Below are 19,285 nucleotides of genomic sequence, written 5' to 3' on the forward strand. Positions count from 1 at the left end.
GACGAGTGGTTTATGACTCTTTTGGGGATAATATTATCAAGTTGGGTCTGAACTTTGAAGGTTGGTAGTGTGTGTCATTCCTGTTAGGTTTTGGGCACGTTTTTCTTATCACCGATTTGCCTACTTACGTCTGCTCACGTTATTCCTCTTCCTTTTCACTTCTCTTATTTATAAAATAACAATATTGTATTCAAATTTAATTATAAATATGAAAATTATAAGTAAAGGTTTTTATAAATAAAATATTTTCATAATTCTTTTATCTAAGTTGTTGTCAATATTTAATTTTAAATAAAATAAAATAAATAAGTATCGTTTTATTAACATAAGAAAAATAGGTGCCATTTTATTATAAATATGAAAGAATTTTATGTTTTTTTAAAAGTAATAATAAGAAACTACAATTTTAAGTTTATTAAGAATTTGATAAAGATAACTTTCTATTTTAAAACTGTAAAGATAGTGATATTTAACTTAAGTATAATTTTTCCTTTTTATAAATTAAATTAAAATTAAAAAAGACCAGCCAGTAAGTATTTTTCTATTTATTTGTTTTGTCCGAAAACATATTTTATAAGTAGACTTTGTGGACAAGGACTTTTCTCAATATATATATATATATATATATATATATATATATATATATATATATATATATAATATTCTATTAAGATCCCATAAAAACAGTTATTAAGTTGTCAATACTTCAGTGTAATTAATAAAATCATCAATTTTTTAAATTAGTGTTTGAAAAAACTAATATTTCAATGCGCATACTTATAATAAATAATTAAAAAAAATGATAAAATCATTAGTTCTGTAATAACTATATCAAACAACTATTTAGAGTCATTTGTAATATATTAATAGCGTACAAAAGTAAAACTATTGGTAATAAATATTTTAATAGATGAAGCTCATTTATCCTTTATAAAATAAAATATGTTAGAACTTTTATTTAGTGAGAAACACTGTTTTTAGTGAGGTAGTGTGTGAATTTAGTGTTGATGGTAGAATTTCTCTCCCTTAGTGGTGCCTTAGTGCATTCGTCTGAAAAACCAAAGGTTCTGAAATTCTAGTGCATTGCATATCATAAAAACAAACGACCACGTTTCTAGAATAATTTTGATTATAGATTTAATAGTTTTTTTTGGCTTAAATGCTTACTTCGTCCTCGTGTTAAGAGATGAACTTATGTTCAGTACTGGATTTTAAAAATGAAGACATTGAGTCCCTATGTTATGAAAGTGTATGAATAAGGTCCTGTCTGTTAAATTGACAGTAACGACGTTAAGTTCATGTTGATGTGGCTGTACTTATTCTTTTCTCTCTTCTGCTGTCCAGCTTTTTCTCTTTTTTGTTCAGCTTTTTCTTTGATGATTTGTTGGACATAGATCCAATGTCACCGGATACCAAACAGAAATTCACCTCTTAACATGAGAACGAAGTAAGTATTTAAGCTTTTTTTTTTCTATTGTTGTTTCATTATTTTAACCGAATATTAGGATGAGATATTTGTGTGAAGCAATCCTAACCGGTCATTTTGGGTCCATTGCCACTCATAATTTAACAGTTTACTTCATTAAGTAGTGCCTCCTCCTCTTAGCAAAATTTTATTTATTAAGAATAAAACAATTTATTATAAGTGCTCTTTTGACGTGTTTGGCAGGGGAACCAAGGATTATCTTGATTTTGACGATAAAAGATAATCTAAATATATAAATATTGTTTAAAATAGTGTTGTACAAGCATTTCTATTTTCTAAAACACGTCTCTCTTTCATTACAAGCTAGAGAGATAATAAAAATCAAATTTTATTAATTTAAATTAAATTTACTTTTTAAATATTTTCATGAATCGATTTAACTTAATCAAATTAACTAATCCGGTCTCTTATAAAAAAATATTTATTTTTTCTTAAAATAACGAATTTAACTGTTTGATACGTTAGGTTAAGAATTATTGTCAAACAATCTTTTACACTTTTTTTACATTTTTTAATTAGCTTGTGTTACCTTGAATATATTTAATTTGATTTTTTCTGTGACTTTGATGTTTATATTTCAAACCATTGGGACAAATACTTATCAAAAATATTTTAACATCTAAATCAGTAATTTAATCAATTAAAATTACAGTAAAATTTTAAAATTTTCACAATAAATACAATCGTTGCTTTATATTTATATTTATAAATTTTTCTTATTTTAGATAAGTTTTAATATAAATTTATGACTAATAGAATCAATGATAACTCAATTCCGAATTAATATAAGATTTATCAATAAATTTAACAAAAGATTGTAATGAATATTACATAGGATTTAGAACCGTATCATCCGCCACTACAAGCATACGTTACATGAACCATGAGTCCAATTTTTCTTAAGATTTATGGTGATTTGATCATAAGTTTTATTTTCTGAAGCCTGTTTAAGAGTGACCCTTTGTTAGTCGGAAGGGCATTGTAATAATTGTAATTGGTAGCTGTGGACAAGAATACTTTTTGTGTCTGACCGTCAAATTTAGTACATGATTGGATTATCTCGAAGGACAGTGTCCGATATTATCGGGTGAAATTATGTAGAAGAAACGAGAAAAGAAAGAAAAGAAAGAAAAGAAATTATGGAAGAAGGACGAATCTTTTTCCTTGGGGACCCCAAAAAGATTATTTGTATGTGTTTTCAAAATATACTAAATTTTTTATACATAAAAAAATATCTTAATATATTATAAAATATCAGAATAAATGTAAGTCGAATAATAGAGGCACATCGCAAAACTAAAAAGTAGAAAGTCTGAATTCCTTTTTTTCTTTAGTTAATATTATTCTTTAAAAGTACACTTCAAACTATGTTGACTTTTTCTTATTCCCAGTATTAATTTTCAACAAAAATACAAAAAAGTATTCAAATATAATTAATAAAATTAAATGCTACTAAATTACTAATTGACCTTTTTTATTAACATGAGAATTGATTAGGTTTTGCTTCTGATATTTAGGTCTACAAAAAGTAGTTAGGTGCAATTCAGTTGGATTTATATGAAATATGAGATGGTCCAAAACACGAGATGGCCCACTCTACACATTTGCTCTTACTCAGAATTATGTTTCGGGGAGTATTAGGCTTTATTAAGCATCTATATCAAAGCTCACTTTGAAAATAGATATTTACAAGAGAAACTTATTAATGCCATCGATAATGGAATTTTGTTCAGTATAATTTATTAAATTCGAACCTGTTTTTAGACAGTCTAAGTATATTCAATTATGTTCCAAGCATTAATTTATAAAATTATAGAATTAATCCCAATGTAAAGTAAAATGTTCTTGACTATTCTTTTATACTGTATAGTTTGAGCATCATCAACTTTATTAAGGTCAAGCTATTATTGTTTTGATTAAGATTTGAGTATTATAATCTTCATATTAATTTTTTGATAAATATTGGTTAAAGTTTCTCTTGTACTAAATTTAATTTGTTTATTTCTCGGTTAACATCATCAAAATTATTTTATGGTGTATCTTAACCCAATTACCAACATTAAAGGTGTTTTTTAATGATTGATGATAAATATATAATTCCTTTTTCAATTTAAGTGAGCTGAATATATTTTTAATTGATGTCCAGCGGAGATTCTTTTAACCAATATCAATTACAATTATTTTATGCATTACAGATATTAAGGAATTGATATTTTTCAGTCTAACGTTGATGTTAATAAGCTGAGAGAATTTTTTATCGACAAATATCAAGTAGAGTTTTCTATATTGATATTAATAAAACTTATTTTTTACTTACATTTTTTTAAAATTATTATTATTTCTTATTCAAATATTAGTTAAAGTTTTATTAACCAATTTTGAGGATTTTTTTTTTTATGTGAACTAGATTTCGTTGATTGACATTTTTAGTGATTAATTTTTTTTTATCAATTTCTGCATTGATTATCTTTTTTTTATCAATAGTTTTTTATATTTCTTTTATTTGTTTAAACTTTTAACCAAAATGTCAATCGGAGACATGTTTAGTCAACATTGATCGAAAACTAAATAAAAAAACTTCAATATGTAGATATAAGTCTTATCGATCTTAACCTAAATAATCATTATCAACATCAATTGAAAACAAACTCAATCATATATATGTTTTCAATCATTAATATTTTTTTTTTTGAATTTGATAATACTTGAAAGAATTTATCAAACAAAAAAAATTCCAAGTTCAATAAATTTGAATTTCCACAGAATTTAAGACGAAATAAATTTAAATTTATTGTATTTGAATGAATTTCATTTAATATTATCTATCCAGGTAAAGTAAAAGATATTTTATAATTAATAAATTGAAGTGATATTTTTATAAAATTGAAGAATGACATTAAACGCCCTTAAAATTGAGATGCGTAGATGTTGTTCAGAAAATTTAAGTTGTCATTCATAGTTATCAGATATGATAAATATATTAATTTTTTATAACTATCTTAAATGTGTTTAGAGTTTAATAATGATGCACTAATAGTGAAAATATTTTACATTAGAATTTAATTACCAATTGTTATCTTTATATGATTAAAAAATAATTATTGTAAAAGCTAACGAACTTACCATAATTTATGATCAAACGACAATGAACATGTTAAGTCTTCCTTCTCATATCTTTATGAATAAAACTTAAACTCTATAAAATTTTAAGTCTAGATGGGAGTTTACTCGTTTTGAAAGGAATGATCCAGACAATAATGGCTATTCCTTGATCGTTTGAAAATGATTATCGTGCGTTTGTCGATATCAATCACGTATGGAATATATTATTATAAGGTTGAGATGACTTTTACATGATCATGTATTTTCTATATCTAAAAATATTCGACTTATACTTATATTTTTATCTATGAGTGAAAAATTAGATTTTTTTTTTATGTTTTAAAACTTGATTCTGTTTGCTCTCAAACTTAAAAAATAAATAGACATAATCCTTTTAATTTAATTGAACAAAATTTGTTGAATATTTGACACACTCTAGTTCAAATATTAATTTAAAATGCGAGATATAAACAAAATTTAATTTCATCTCAAAGTTTAAAAACGATAATTATGTCTAATCTTAACTTAAATTGGTGGTCTAGTTTTTCATGAGTATAGGATTATTAGCTATTTTAACAAGATTTGTGTTACAGAAATACTTTAGAGCACAATATAGTATTGATTGTCGGAGTAGCCGAGTGGCCTAGAGAGGATCCATATAGTAGAGAATATAAATATTTTCCTATTGATTCTCGTAAAAAAGGGGTGAAGAATTGAAAAAATTGCTTACTTATTCCCACCAATTCTCTCCAAAGAACAAAGGTGTAGATTAGATGTGCTTTGCTTGTTTATGAAAAAAAAGAACGAACGATTAACACGTATTATGAAAGAAGAAAATGAAGTGTGAAGTGATGAGATAGAAGAAGCAAACGACTAGAGCACATAGCTGAAGAGGAAATGACATGATCATCAGAAACATCATATGCTGATGTAATAATGTTTTGTTCACACTGGTGGTGGAAGATTCTTGAAGATTTGGTTCACTTGGATTCCCAATTAGCTACAACCATTCCCTTCAAAGGCATAAGTTCCTTCTTTACAAATGTTTGTCCCTACCATCAACACAAAATTTGAATTCAAGATTTAACTAGTACATGCTATCTGCTGGTGTATACTGTCATGAAAATATATGTATATTTTTGTTCTGTAACCATCCTTAAAATTCAAATCTTTACTACTTGGTCAAGAAATATAAGATGGTGCTAGCTACTTGTATCAACCAATGTTTCTCAAAAATATATATTTGTATAGTTTAACATGAGACAATTGTTTCTGTAGAAATTGAGGGCACAGGGATGGCTTAATACGCAAGAGAAGTAAAATTATTATTATTATAACATAATGAGAATGGCAAAAGAAGAAGAAAAGATGCTGAAAGCTACTGGGTGAAAAGCATATAGGTTGGCCGGTGAAGTATAAGGCACATAAAGTGGACATCTCTTTGCTGGTATTTGGGTTATGCTCACCCAGTTTTACTCATAAATGCTGCATATGTTAACTTCAAAGGATTAAACCATCTCATCGCATAAGCATCTTCATAATTTGATTGAAAATTATTCAAATAAGTTAAAATAGAATTTGTTTTAGCAAGTTCAAAATAAGAACTGAGCTAAGATAAATAATTTATGAAGGTACTTTTATAAGCACAAATAAGGTCATTAGAAGATATTCCACCTCAGGTTCTTTGTTTCTATATACACACATATTTGGAGCTTAAAATTGGAGTTAATAAAATATTGAAATGTTGGGGTACCTTCCATCATCAGGATGTTTAGCGATCATATTCTTGAACCACTTGTTCATGTACTTTATTTTTTATCCACACCTGTATGTTGGACCACCACTATGACTGCAAAACTCAAATACTCGGAATTATTAGTATCTTTTGCCCTGAAGAGAGATTTACTAGACATTATTTGGATGGAAAATATCATCTCAAAGCCAAATGAAATCATTAATGATGTATAGTTTATGCAAACTCGTATGTTTAGAACATCATGTATGTAAACTACTCTACATATAATACTTGTCCATCCAGCAAAGAATATTAAATAAAGCATCAAGGAAAAAGTTGAGTCGGGTTTCAACAGAAACAACTACTTTTGTTTTAGCTAGAAACCCCAACAGCTAAGTTTATTACATCCATACAGCTGGTTAATTCCAACCAAAACGGCTGCTTATCTAAGTAGTATGATACATGGAGCACACAATCGAAGACAACTAAGAAATTGTTACATGATCAAGAACACATGTTCTTGGTCCATCTACGTGAGACACATTGTTAACCCCTTTGAGTAATTGGAACGTATTATATGGAGAATGGCCAAGATCACATGGTCCTAGACCATGTAAGAATTTCTCCTTATACACCACGCCCAAGCTTGTTGCGTATCTTACTGATATAGTCAGAAGCCAATCCATCAACACACTGTTCTTTATTTGGGTTAACATCAGTAGGAACTCTTTCTTGATAAATCAAATGTTCAGTTGATCCGTTGCTCCCACATGACTTGATCACGTATGTGGGGTTTGCACGGCTCTGTGGCTGTTGCGATCTTCTGCTTGTAGGAAATTGATCAGGAACCGGTGCTTCCTCATCAGAGTCCATATCAGACTCTGGACCAGTCTTTTTACTTGTGACACCAAGAGTCTTCTGTGCAATAGAGAAAGAAGACAGCTTAATGATATTTACTACAACCTTCATGGACTTCTCACAAAGAGACTTCTCATTCTTGGATTTGATTCTGTCCATTATTTCAAGAGATGGTGGTTATTGCAACATTTTTAAGCAAGGTCTATTTATAAGCATAGGATGTAGATGGGGGTGGGTGAATTGGTCTTTTTGGGTTCTTTCTGGTTTCGTGTAAACCCTCGTCGAAATATATCCTAATCTCAGTTTCTTTAGTGGGTGGATCCCTTGCTCATTCAGTTATATGAAGGTTCTTCTGCAAAGAGTAGAGCCCACGTAATGTAGATGGAATCTTGTTGCTTTTGTGGTCTGTATGTCGAATGGAAACATGTAGTAAGCACACATAACAACAATAATTGGTTTGGTGAGTTTGATCCATTTGTTGAAACCATTAAGATTCTAGGCTTTATAAAACTATAAACGGGGAAAAAGTAGATTTTAGTGACTGGTGCATATGGCCAGATATTGGGGAGATGTGGCGAAGAATTTAGCCTCATCTTATAACACTCACGTAGTTCACATGTTATGGAGGCTTGATATTTTGTTATGCTTGGGTTACGCAAAGTCTTAAAGTCCAGATGGTATAAGATTCTTTCATACTGCTAATCTCCTATTTGTGTTTTTCAGAATGTTACTGTTTCTTAATGGTTGTCTTTACATTTTAAATAACGATTATCACCCCTTTGCTCATACCTTACAAATGACGCTTGGAATCGTCTCATCCAGTGTATCTAACTCTACTACTCAAGCATGCAGTGATGGAAGGAGGGTCCATCTCAAAGAACCACCCAAAGATTTGACCTTGATAGATTAGACAAAAGCTTTTATACTTCCTACCCAAAATGAAAAACGTGCGCGTTTGCAGGGGAAAGAAATAGAACCAAAGACATTGGTGGCAACAAGTATCAATCTTTCTGGATCTTATAAGCAGAAGAGTTGATAGCTACGTGTTCAATAGCTCGTAGTTATGTATGCATAAGATAAGACAATACAATTTCATACATGCAAACTCTTCTGATGAATAAGTCAAATATGTGATACACCCTCACCCTCTTCAGGGCCCTGGTTGTACAAATATGTTAATGTTGACCTTAATTTAAAACAAGAACTAACAAAGCTGCACAAACATAATGGGTCATATCAGAGCCCCTAAACATTCTGTATTCTCTGCAATGGTCAGAGAAGGTTTTGGTTACTTGTAAGCTGAGAAAGCTCACCATAAGAAGAAATGGGTTACTTGTCTTATTTTGATACATAGATCAATGTACAGATTTCCTTGTTCATTGTAGTGAACCAGATGAAAGCCAAGGGTTGGGCGCCACATAAGTATAGCCCTGGAAATGGTCACCTGCTGTAGGTGTGGATGCTGGTGAGTCATTAGGGGGCATTGCTGTCCAACATTTGTCAAAATTAGCAGTACAGTCTTTCCCAGACACATCTGGTTTAAACTTTGGTTCCAGTTCTCTTGCCTCCAATTTTTTCCAATTGATTGACCTAAACCATTTATGACTTTTGATCTGCTCATCTCCATTTCGCCCATGTCCTAACCTTGTTGTTGGATCCTTTTGCAGCAACTGTAATAAGTAAACAGAATGTGCAGATTTTAGAATTGGATGCCTCCATCTCTTTCAATACAAAGTTTAATCTTTTAATCTCAAAACACAATAATTTGAAACATCACGTCCCAGAGCAGGAACTTTTCATATATCCCTGCATTCTCCTATTATTTCTCTAAGCTATCCTTCGAATATTCATGCTTAGTAGCAAAATAGCATGTACATAAATGTGGTCGTCAAATTTTTTATTTCTCTAGGAATTTCCATTAGGTAAGGAAAATTGATACTCACTGTGCAGATGCTTTTACTACCTTCAATTTTGTATTCAAAGAAATAACTCATTTTGCATTTTGATCAAGATGGTCAGATCTTCTGAGTGTGGCTGTGTACAAAGTAGCCTCAAAAAGGACTGGAAAAATCAACTGTTTACAAACAGTTGCAGGAAAATTGTGGTACATCTTTTCCACTCATTTGTATTAGAATATTAATATCATTTAAAAAAAATATTTTCCTTTTGAATAACACAAGTGAAATCGAAGTACATTAACACAGACACCAGGGTCCATCTACATACTCATGAAATAAAACAAATTAGCGTTCACAAATTATCAGAATTGGAATTTTGGAGGTCAATAGATGATTTCTTCGATAATGAACTTAGACTGGTTTTGAGAAAGATATAAATTGAAATATGCCTACGAATATGGTATTTGGTTGACATATATTTAGTTTCACTATACAGTATAAATGTCAAATAGAATTATCCCAATAGAAATTAGATAGGATCGCTTTTGGAATGCAGAACCCTCAGCCATACGATTTCACACACAAAAAAAAAAAGATCACACAAAAATAGAAAATTGACAAGTGAAAAGGACACCAGCGCAATATTAAAGGCAGTGGGTTCAGAAAGCTACAACAAACATTCTAAGTTATGTTCAGGTAACTGGCATATTATACTTGTAAGTGCACTGTGAATGAAAACGATAAAGTAGAGAAACAAAATGGAAGAAAACCATATATACTGTCGTCTACTTACTCCTTTGAGTAATGAATGAGCTTCACTGGTAAGGAATGGTGGAAGTTTAACTTTCTCTTTAATAATTTTCTCCTGAAGTTTCTTTCTGTTAGTGTGTGTAAACGGTGCCTGCAAATCGAATCATAGACCATAACAAGTTAATGCTTCTCCTTGTGTTCTTACATGGAAAATAAATGAAATAGAAAAGGTTCCTGAACAGCAAATGAACAGATTCATTCAGACATCAATTTTGAAAAATAAAAAAAATGTACACAAAGCCTAGGCCAAGACATACATATCTTGATTAATAACGTGCTCTATTCAAGGCCAAATACTTCATGTATTGTAATTTCTAACCGTGCATATTGTTATTGTCCACATATAATTCCAAGTATTCAACTTTAGGTACCTTCACCCACAATCTACTCATAGATAAATACAAGACAAATACCCGTAACATACTCTTTATTATTGTTTAAAATTCACTGAAAACAACATAATCTTGACACCCACAAAAGTAATTTCAAATAAAATTTAGGTTTTAAGACAATGATAAGTGTTAGAAAATGTGTTATTAGCATTTTTGGTGCAGATGGGCATTACCTTCCCTGTTAGCATTTCATACAACAGGATACCAACACTCCACCAATCCGCATCCTTGTTATGGCCTTTAGCCAGAAGAATTTCAGGAGCCATATATTCCACGGTGCCACAAAGAGAGTTGGATCTTCCCAATTCATCAATCTCTTTTGACATTCCAAAATCAGTCAGCATGACCTACACACGAGCAGAGAAAATATCAAAGGAGAACTATACAGCTCAGCCATCTAAGATATTCTACAGTGAACTTAGCAAACTTAATACATCAGAATAAGGAGCACAACCCCACAAGGTGAGACAGAAAACACTAGACTACCAAAAGTCAAAGAAGAAAAAGCAAAGTTGATCAAAGAAAACAAGGCATAGGAGGTGAGTAACGAGCATTATTATTACATGCCCGTGAGAGTCCATTAGAATGTTTTCAGGCTTAAGATCCCGATGCACGATGCCTTTGCTGTGAAGATGTGAAACTGCAGACACTATCTCAGCAGTGTAAAGCCTTGCCTGATCCTCACTACTCACCACATGCACCGAAACAAAGGATGATTAAAATTCCATAAACTTTCAACAGTATCTTGCAACACACAACAAGATGAAGAAATAAAAAAACCTGAAGATACCCTGGCGATACAGATGAAAGAAGAGATGCCCTCCGTTTACAAAATCCAACACCAAATATAACTTAGAATTGGTCTGCACATAACATGCTGAATAAGTGACTGTGTGAATGAATTGAAGTGAAGCAGGATAGTGAGTTAGAGACCTGAAAAGAGTAACGTAGCTGAACAATGAAAGGGTGAAGGACTTTAGTGAGAATATCCCTCTCCGCTTTCATGTAATCAACGTGGTTTTTCTTTATAATGGTGTCCTTTCTCATGACCTTCATGGCGAAGACCCCATCACCATCACCATCGAAGCAATTTCCTTTTTTTCTGACGAGAAAGACCTTGCCAAAGGCACCCTGCCCTACGACACGGAGAATATGAAAATCGGAAGGTCCAATCTTAACAGGGTCAGAAGAAAGAGGTTCCTTTTCTTCGTCTTCGTCGTCGTCCTCTTGGAGGAAGAAGAGAGGGGTTGAGGAGGGATTGAAGCGCGGGGAGGGACCCACAAAGGAGTGGGACCTACTGTGAATGACATGTGGGCTTGTGATGGATGGGGATGGGGATGGGGAAGATGAAGAAGAAGGGATGATGAGTCTGGCGAGGTTCGTCTTCTTGTCGTGTGTTGACACCATTTTTCGTTGGAGGGAGAGAAAGAGAAGAGTTGAGATTACATTGCACTTTGCATTCAGTGAATCGAATTGGTGAATGATTGATTCGATTAGTCGAGCTAACGTCGAACTAGGAACAGGGACCTCAAGGGATGGGCCCACCCGCTGTTCATGCTCCTCGGATCATGCTTCAATAATAAATTATTTTCTAAGAGATAAATCCAAATTAAAGATGTTTTTATGGTTATTTTTTGGGTTTAATTAAGTTTATATTTTTCAAATATATTATTTTATTTATTTATTTTCATATGCTAAAAATTAAAAATAATTAAAGTTTTTGAGTTTATTATAAAATAATATTATAATTAATGTAAGATAATAAGTAATTTCTTTTTGAACTGTTATATTTATGATAATTTTTATATTATTATTTACGATGACTAATTGTGACATCCCAAAAATACAGCATAAACCATAAAATCAGAAAATCACATTTAATAATATTTCAGTACAGTTTTCCAACTAAAACAAAACAACGCTCAAGGACGAACGTCCTTGAGTACAGTCTTACAATAATAACAAAACAGACGTGCAAAGCCGCACGTCTTCAGAGTTACAAATGAAAAAGCCGAACGTACACGAAACTTGACCGAATGGTTTACACAGCACAAATACCGAACGGTCTATCGGAATAAAATAACAAGACAAGATGGTCGAACGACCACTCTAATACTGGCTACATAACTGGCCGAGCGCCTCACTGCTCGGTCTTCACTTCGACATCAACCAGGTTCTCTTCATTCAGCGCCTCTTCCAAACGCTCGTCTCCCTCTGCTCACATCCACACGGATGATCATTGCAATGACAAGACGGACGTACAAGGACAATAGACAACACAAGGAAACGAAAGGGTAAGCTTACTTAATTTAACTCATGCATCAGTCATACAATTCATTACATAATTTATCACACATCAAGACATTATAACGCATGCACAAAATAAAACTCGACACGACTGACTGTCCGGACTGTATGAATTCTGCGTAGTTACAGGCGTTCGTGCACCCGGGTGGTGTGGTAACTGGCATTCTCATCAGCTGCCACCCGAGGTTAGTACGTCCGTCCAAAGTACCTCTAAGGACGACGACCTCCTGCCATTCCCACGCATGACGTGCGCCTCTACTTGAGGACGATCACTCACGGAATATCAGGATTGAACAGCCAGCATTAACTTCCCACAGTCATACTTTACGAATTTCAACATTTATCTGAGTCATTCCTACCTGGAACGCTCGTTCAATAATCATATTTTCATTTCATCTCGTATACTTTCCAAAATTACTATTCATCAATGAGTCGTCCCTAACTGGAACGCTCGTTCAAAAGTCACAATTTGCTTTCATATCATATATTCTCAACCTTTATAATTTCATATTTATTTTCATCATTTCTTTGTAGACTAAAAAAAAACGAACGTTCTGTCCCCAATAAGGCCGAGGACGAACGCTGTCAGCGAGACCCAAAACGACACTCGTTCGAATCAAAGTACGAACGACAGAATTTCAATGACGTACGGGAATACATATTATACTGTTCATTGGACGAACGTTATTACCTTGAGAATCAGTTAATGAACTGACGCTCGTGAATTTTAAATAAATGACCGAACGTGGCAAATCAGAAGTTGGACGTACGCTATTTCAATTAAACCGAACACCATTCAGAGCGAGCGCTCAGTATAAGACTGAACCCCATTTTATGACGAACGCTCGTTTCAAATCGGGGCAATTAGGACGAACGCTCGGTATAGACCGAACACAATTTAGAGCGAGCGCTCAGTGTAAGACCGAGCTTCATTTATAGCGAACGCTCAGTATAAGACCGAGCGTCAATAAGAGCGTACGTTCAGTGTGATATCGAACGCTTCCCAGTACGAACGTCAGGAGTGAGACCGAACGTTAAGTAACTTGAAGTAACAGTGCTTTGCCGAACGCTAAGAGCAAAGCATTTTAGTATGAGGACGTTCGTCCTCGACCAGGATTCTACCCAGATGACAGAATCCTATTTTTCATTATGTTTGCCAAGAAAACCGAACGGTCAGTGACCGTCTCAGTAACGAACGTATCAAATTGTGGAAATGAAAAGGGTAGAAATTTATCAAAGGACACTCAAATACAAACAGTGCTTGGCCGAACGCTCAAGCACAGCATTTTTACAAAAGGACGCTCGTTCTCAACAAGATTTTCATTCAAATGGGAGAATTGAGATTTCAACCATATTACTAAGAAAAACCGAACGGTCAATGACCGTTCAGTACGAACGTACATACTCATGGGAAGATCATTTTCAAATCCAGTTATGTTCCAGTTCATTTCTCATCATACAGTTTCATAGTTTCATTCATTCATGTCATGGTATATTTCACAGTCCTCATCAAATCCATATCATCAAACATTCATTTATTTCATTTCACCACATCAACGAACGTTCATGCATACTAGTCAGAGTAAACATAATACATCATACCCATACAGCCAAATAACGAACGTTCATACCATTCATACATCACGCATTACTTTTATGCAGTAAAATAACGAACGTGCAAATAGCATACATCAAACCAGTTAAATTAAATAAGCTTCCCTTACCCGGAAATGACGAACGTTCGCAGACGCACACAATTACACCTTTCCACTATAAATCCCCCGCTCGTCAACGCTCGTCCAAACCAAGCTACAATGGATGAACGCATGAGCAACGCATAAGCGAACGCTCGTCAGGCTAAGGAAAAACGAATGTTCAAAACAAAGTGGACGAACGTTCAATTCGTCTCAATTTGGACGAACGTCCAATTTGAAACCAAATTGGACGAACGCGATTCTGCAGATTCTGCAGAATCATAGGTTTTCCAGAAAACCAGAAAAACCTCCATTTTTAACTTTAAAGCTTTTGGATTTCTACAAAAACAGTGAGATTAACTAATCAAAACGAAAATTCTAGCACTCCTTACCTCTTGAAGACTTCCTTTGTGAATTCTTTGAGTCTATCTCCTCCAAAACTTCAAAAGTTCTCCACTTCTCCTCTTTCCCAGAACTTTCAGCAAGAACTTCTCCTCTCTCACAAAAATTTGGCAGCAATCCTTTCCCCTCCCAGCAGACCCATAGCTTCCCTTTTTAACTTCCCAAACTCTTCCCTCTTCCCCTCTTCTTCTCTTTCCTTTTCTTGTTTGCTTTTGGTTTTGTTTTCAAAGGGGGAAGCAACGTTCGCTGTCCCTTTGTGGCAGCGCACGTTCCTTCCTCCCCGTTATCTTTTTGTTTTTTTTTTTTTTTGTTTTTGTTTTTTGTTTTTTTTTTTTTGAGGCCTGACATTCCCCCCAACTACAAAAATTTTCGTCCTCGAAAATTAAGACGTACTCTCAAACAGATGGGGATACAAATCCTTCATGGCATCTTCCACTTCCCATGTAGAGTCGCCCGTCTTTTCATCCCAGACAACTTTCACCAATCTGACAGCTTTCCTCTTGTAGTACTTGGTGTTGCTATCTTCAATGCGTACCGGCTGCATCTCCAATGTACGATCTTGACGAAGACGAATATCTTCTAACTCTAATATGTGAGAAGGGTCGGATACGTACTTCCGAAGTTGAGAAACGTGGAAGACTGGATGCAAGTTTGATAACTGAGGCGGCAAAGATAACTCGTACGCAACTAGCCCGATCTTCCTCAAGATCTGATAAGGTCCGATGAATTTGGGAGACAACTTCTTGGGTCGAATGGCTCTCCCAACTCCCGTGGTCGGATGCAGTCTAAGGAAAACATGATCTCCTGCATCGAACTCCAAGGGTCTTCTCCTCTTGTCAGCGTAGGATTTCTGTCGACTCCTGGACGTCTTCAGCCTTTCTTGAATCAACTTCACCTTCTCAGTCGTCTGCTGAATGAGCTCTGGTCCTATTAACACTTTTTCCCCTTCCTGAAACCAACACAATGGCGTTTGGCATTTCCTACCGTACAGAGCTTTTAAGGGAGCCATTCCTATGCTGGCTTGGAAACTATTGTTGTAGGTGAACTCTACCAAAGGTAAGACTTCATCCCAAACGCCCATGTGATCTAGAACACACGTCCTCAATAAGTCTTCAAGCGTCTGGATGGTCCTCTCGGACTGACCGTCCGTCTGAGGATGATAGGCCGAACTCATATGGAGTTTACTACCGAGCTCACTTTGTAATGATCGCCAGAACCGAGAAGTAAATCTCGTGTCTCGGTCTGAAACAATGCTAGACGGAACTCCATGTAGACGAACAATTTCCTTAATGTAAAGCTTAGCCAGGTTCGTCATGGACATCTTCAGATTGACTGCTAGGAAATGAGCACTCTTCGTTAGTCGATCCACAATTACCCACACGGAATCATGATTCCTGACAGTTCGAGGTAAGTGGGTCACGAAGTCCATCGCAATGCCGTCCCACTTCCATTCCGGAATCTCTAACTGCTGAAGTAGACCGCCTGGCCTTTGATGTTCAGCCTTGGCTCGTTGACACGTTAAGCATGATGCCACAAAACGTGCGACATCACTCTTCATTCCCGGCCACCAGAACGACTTCCTGAGGTCCTGATACATCTTAGTCATACCAGGGTGTATGCTAAGACGACTGTGGTGTCCTTCCTCAAGAATCATCCTTTTTAACTCACCATCATTCGGAATGCACGTCCTACCCATGTATCGTAGACAACCGTCTGTTCCCGTGTTGAACTCCTTGGCCTGATCTGTACCGAGTGCGTTCAAGATCTTCACCAACTCTTCGTCTTCTCGCTGCTTCATTCTGATCCGGTCAAATACGTCACTGGAGATTCTAAGAGTACAGCATTTAATAACATTCGGTTCCAAGTCGAACTGTAACCTTAGATCTCTAAAGCTCTCTACCAAACTTAACTCTCGGACCATCATGGAGGAGACGTGAACTACCTTTCTGCTTAAAGCGTCTGCTACAACATTTGCTTTTCCCGGATGGTAAAGTAGTTCAAAGTCATAGTCCTTCAAGAACTCCAGCCAACGTCTCTGTCTCATATTCAACTCCTTTTGATCAAAAAGGTACTTGAGACTCTTATGATCACTGAACACTTGGAAAGTTGATCCATACAAGTAGTGCCTCCAAATCTTCAAAGCAAAGACGACTGCTGCTAATTCCAGGTCGTGAGTTGGGTAGTTCCTCTCGTGAACCTTCAGTTGCCGAGAGGCGTAAGCAACCACCCTCTTTTCTTGCATGAGTACACAGCCCAAACCCTGATGAGACGCGTCACAATATACCACGAAGGGTTTAGCCGTGTCAGGTATGACCAGTACTGGGGCGCTCGTTAACTTATTCTTCAATTCTTGGAAACTTCTTTCACACCGATCGGTCCAAGCGAACGGTTGATCCTTTCTGGTCAGCTGAGTAAGCGGAGCTACTATTTTGGAAAATCCTTCAATGAACCGTCTATAGTACCCCGCGAGTCCCACAAAACTACGAACCTCGGTAACTGAGCGTGGACTCTCCCATTCCAGTACTGCTCTTACTTTAGCCGGATCTACTGAGATTCCTTCAGCTGAAACCACATGTCCCAAGAATGGTACTTCCTTCATCCAGAATTCACATTTAGAGAATTTGGCATATAACTCCTTTTCTCTTAGCACACCTAGAACGATCCTCAAGTGATCTTCATGCTCTTCATAGCTTTTGGAATAGACAAGAATGTCATCAATGAAGACGACTACGAACTTGTCTAGATACGGTCTGAAGATACGATTCATGTAGTCCATAAATATTGCTGGGGCGTTTGTCACACCGAACGGCATTACTACATACTCGTAGTGTCCGTATCGAGATCGGAAGGCTGTCTTCTGGATGTCTTCTTCCTTCACCCGAATCTGATGATATCCCGACCGTAAATCAATCTTTGAAAATATGACCGCGCCATGTAATTGATCTAGCAGGTCGTCTATCCGAGGCAAAGGGTACTTGTTCTTGATAGTCAGTTTGTTTAATTGCCTGTAATCTATGCAGAGACGAGAACTGCCATCCTTCTTCTTCACTAAGAGTACTGGCGCTCCCCAAGGTGATGCGCTAGGTCTGATAAACTGCTTATCCATTAACTCTTCAATCTGTTCCTTGAGTTCAGCTAACTCTGCTGGCGACATCCGATAAGGTGCAATAGAGATAGGTCCAGCATTCGACACTAAGTCGATAGTAAATTCTACCTCGCGTGGAGGAGGTAATCCAGGCACTTCATCGGGAAATACATCAGGGAATTCATCCACGACTGATCGTCCTCCATTCGATTTACTAGACGGTCGCTCATGATTCAAATCTTCAATTCGTTCGTCTGAATGCGTCATGATCAGAAAACAACTGGCACCATCCCCGATGTCTTCTTTCAATTGACCGAGCGTCACAGATAGATCCACTTCATACTCGTCTGGAAACACCAATTCCTTTGCACCGCAATCTATGAGAATGCGATTGGCAGCCAGCCAATCCATTCCTAAGATTACTTCTAAATCTTTCAAGGGTAGACAAATGAGATTCACTTTGTAATTTCGCCCCTCAACCTCTATAGGACACTTAACACATACAGTAGACGTCCTAACCTCACCAGCCGCTGGGGTTGATACTACCAAGTCGAACTGCATCTCGCGTTCGGCTAATCCCAATTTCTCAACACACGCCTTCGAAATGAAGGAGTGCGTTGCCCCCGAATCATACAATACACAAACAGGCATTACAAACAGCAAACAAGTACTGGTGATGAGCGTACCTGAGCTGGCAGCTTCGGCGCCCGTGATCGCATACACTCGACCGACAGCTTGTGCTCGTCCACCCCGATCCTGTTGCATCCTCCCAGCATTTAGCGGCCTCATTGCCGCTCGTCCGCCCATTCTACACTCACGTTCTATATGACCATTTCTTCCACAACGAGTGCAGGACTTTACTCCCAATAACTGAGGGCAAGACGACCGGTAGTGTGGTCCTCCGCATTGGAAACACTTGACTGATCCGTGCTGTCCAGACTGGCCACCAACAACCATAGCCTGGGAATTAGATGGTTGTGCTGGGCGAGCATATGGCAACCTATTCCGATTCAGATTAGGCCTGGACATGATTGGCCCTCTAGTTGGTTGTTGTTGTTTCTTCAGTCGTTCTACTTCAGCCACATTTTTTTCTAACACTTTTGCTCTCTCAACCATGGCAGGAAAAGACTTAATGCAAAGGCTGGAGATTAGTACCTTTAGATCACTTCTCAGCCCATTTTCGAACTTCCGGCACTGCCACACTTCACTGGTAGCCATGGTATTGAAACGGACCAAGTGCTTGAACCTGTTAGTGTACTCAGAAACAGACATATTGCCCTGCACCAACTGGAGAAACTCCACTTCTTTGCCGAAACGGACACTGTCCGGGAAATACTCCTCATAAAATTTTTCCTTGAACACTTCCCAGGAAATAAGGCTTTCAGCTTCTGTTAGTATCATCTTAACGCTTGTCCACCAGTGACTTGCCTCCCCAGTCAGCAGATACTCAGTATACGCTAACCTGTTGTCTTCTGGACATCGCTTGGCATTGTAGATCTGCTCCATGTCCCTTATC

At 35.9% G+C, this 19,285-nt stretch overlaps 1 protein-coding gene and 1 long non-coding RNA gene across 2 annotated transcripts; both read right to left on the reverse strand.

Moving 5' to 3' along the window:
- Window positions 1-6,621: 6,621 nt before the first annotated feature.
- LOC124826652 (serine/threonine-protein kinase AtPK2/AtPK19-like) lies at window positions 6,622-11,775 on the reverse strand. Its single transcript, XM_047299544.2, has 6 exons — window positions 11,215-11,775; window positions 11,062-11,144; window positions 10,845-10,965; window positions 10,455-10,628; window positions 9,873-9,980; window positions 6,622-8,851 (listed from the first exon to the last, which is right to left on the reverse strand). The coding sequence occupies exons 1-6, from the start codon at window positions 11,686-11,688 to the stop codon at window positions 8,558-8,560; spliced, it is 1,254 nt and encodes a 417-aa protein (XP_047155500.1). The 5' UTR covers window positions 11,689-11,775; the 3' UTR covers window positions 6,622-8,557.
- Window positions 11,776-12,140: 365 nt separating this feature from the next.
- On the reverse strand, window positions 12,141-15,607 carry LOC148206946 (uncharacterized). The gene is made up of 3 exons (XR_015786645.1): window positions 14,675-15,607; window positions 14,313-14,397; window positions 12,141-12,495 (listed from the first exon to the last, which is right to left on the reverse strand). It is a non-coding gene; the product is annotated as an uncharacterized LOC148206946 (long non-coding RNA).
- Between the last annotated feature and the right edge of the window lie 3,678 nt (window positions 15,608-19,285).

The sequence above is a fragment of the Vigna umbellata genome, chromosome 1 (assembly GCF_029865625.1).
Source record: "Vigna umbellata cultivar VRB3 chromosome 1, Vumbellata_1.0, whole genome shotgun sequence".
In the NCBI taxonomy this organism is placed as follows: domain Eukaryota; kingdom Viridiplantae; phylum Streptophyta; class Magnoliopsida; order Fabales; family Fabaceae; genus Vigna; species Vigna umbellata.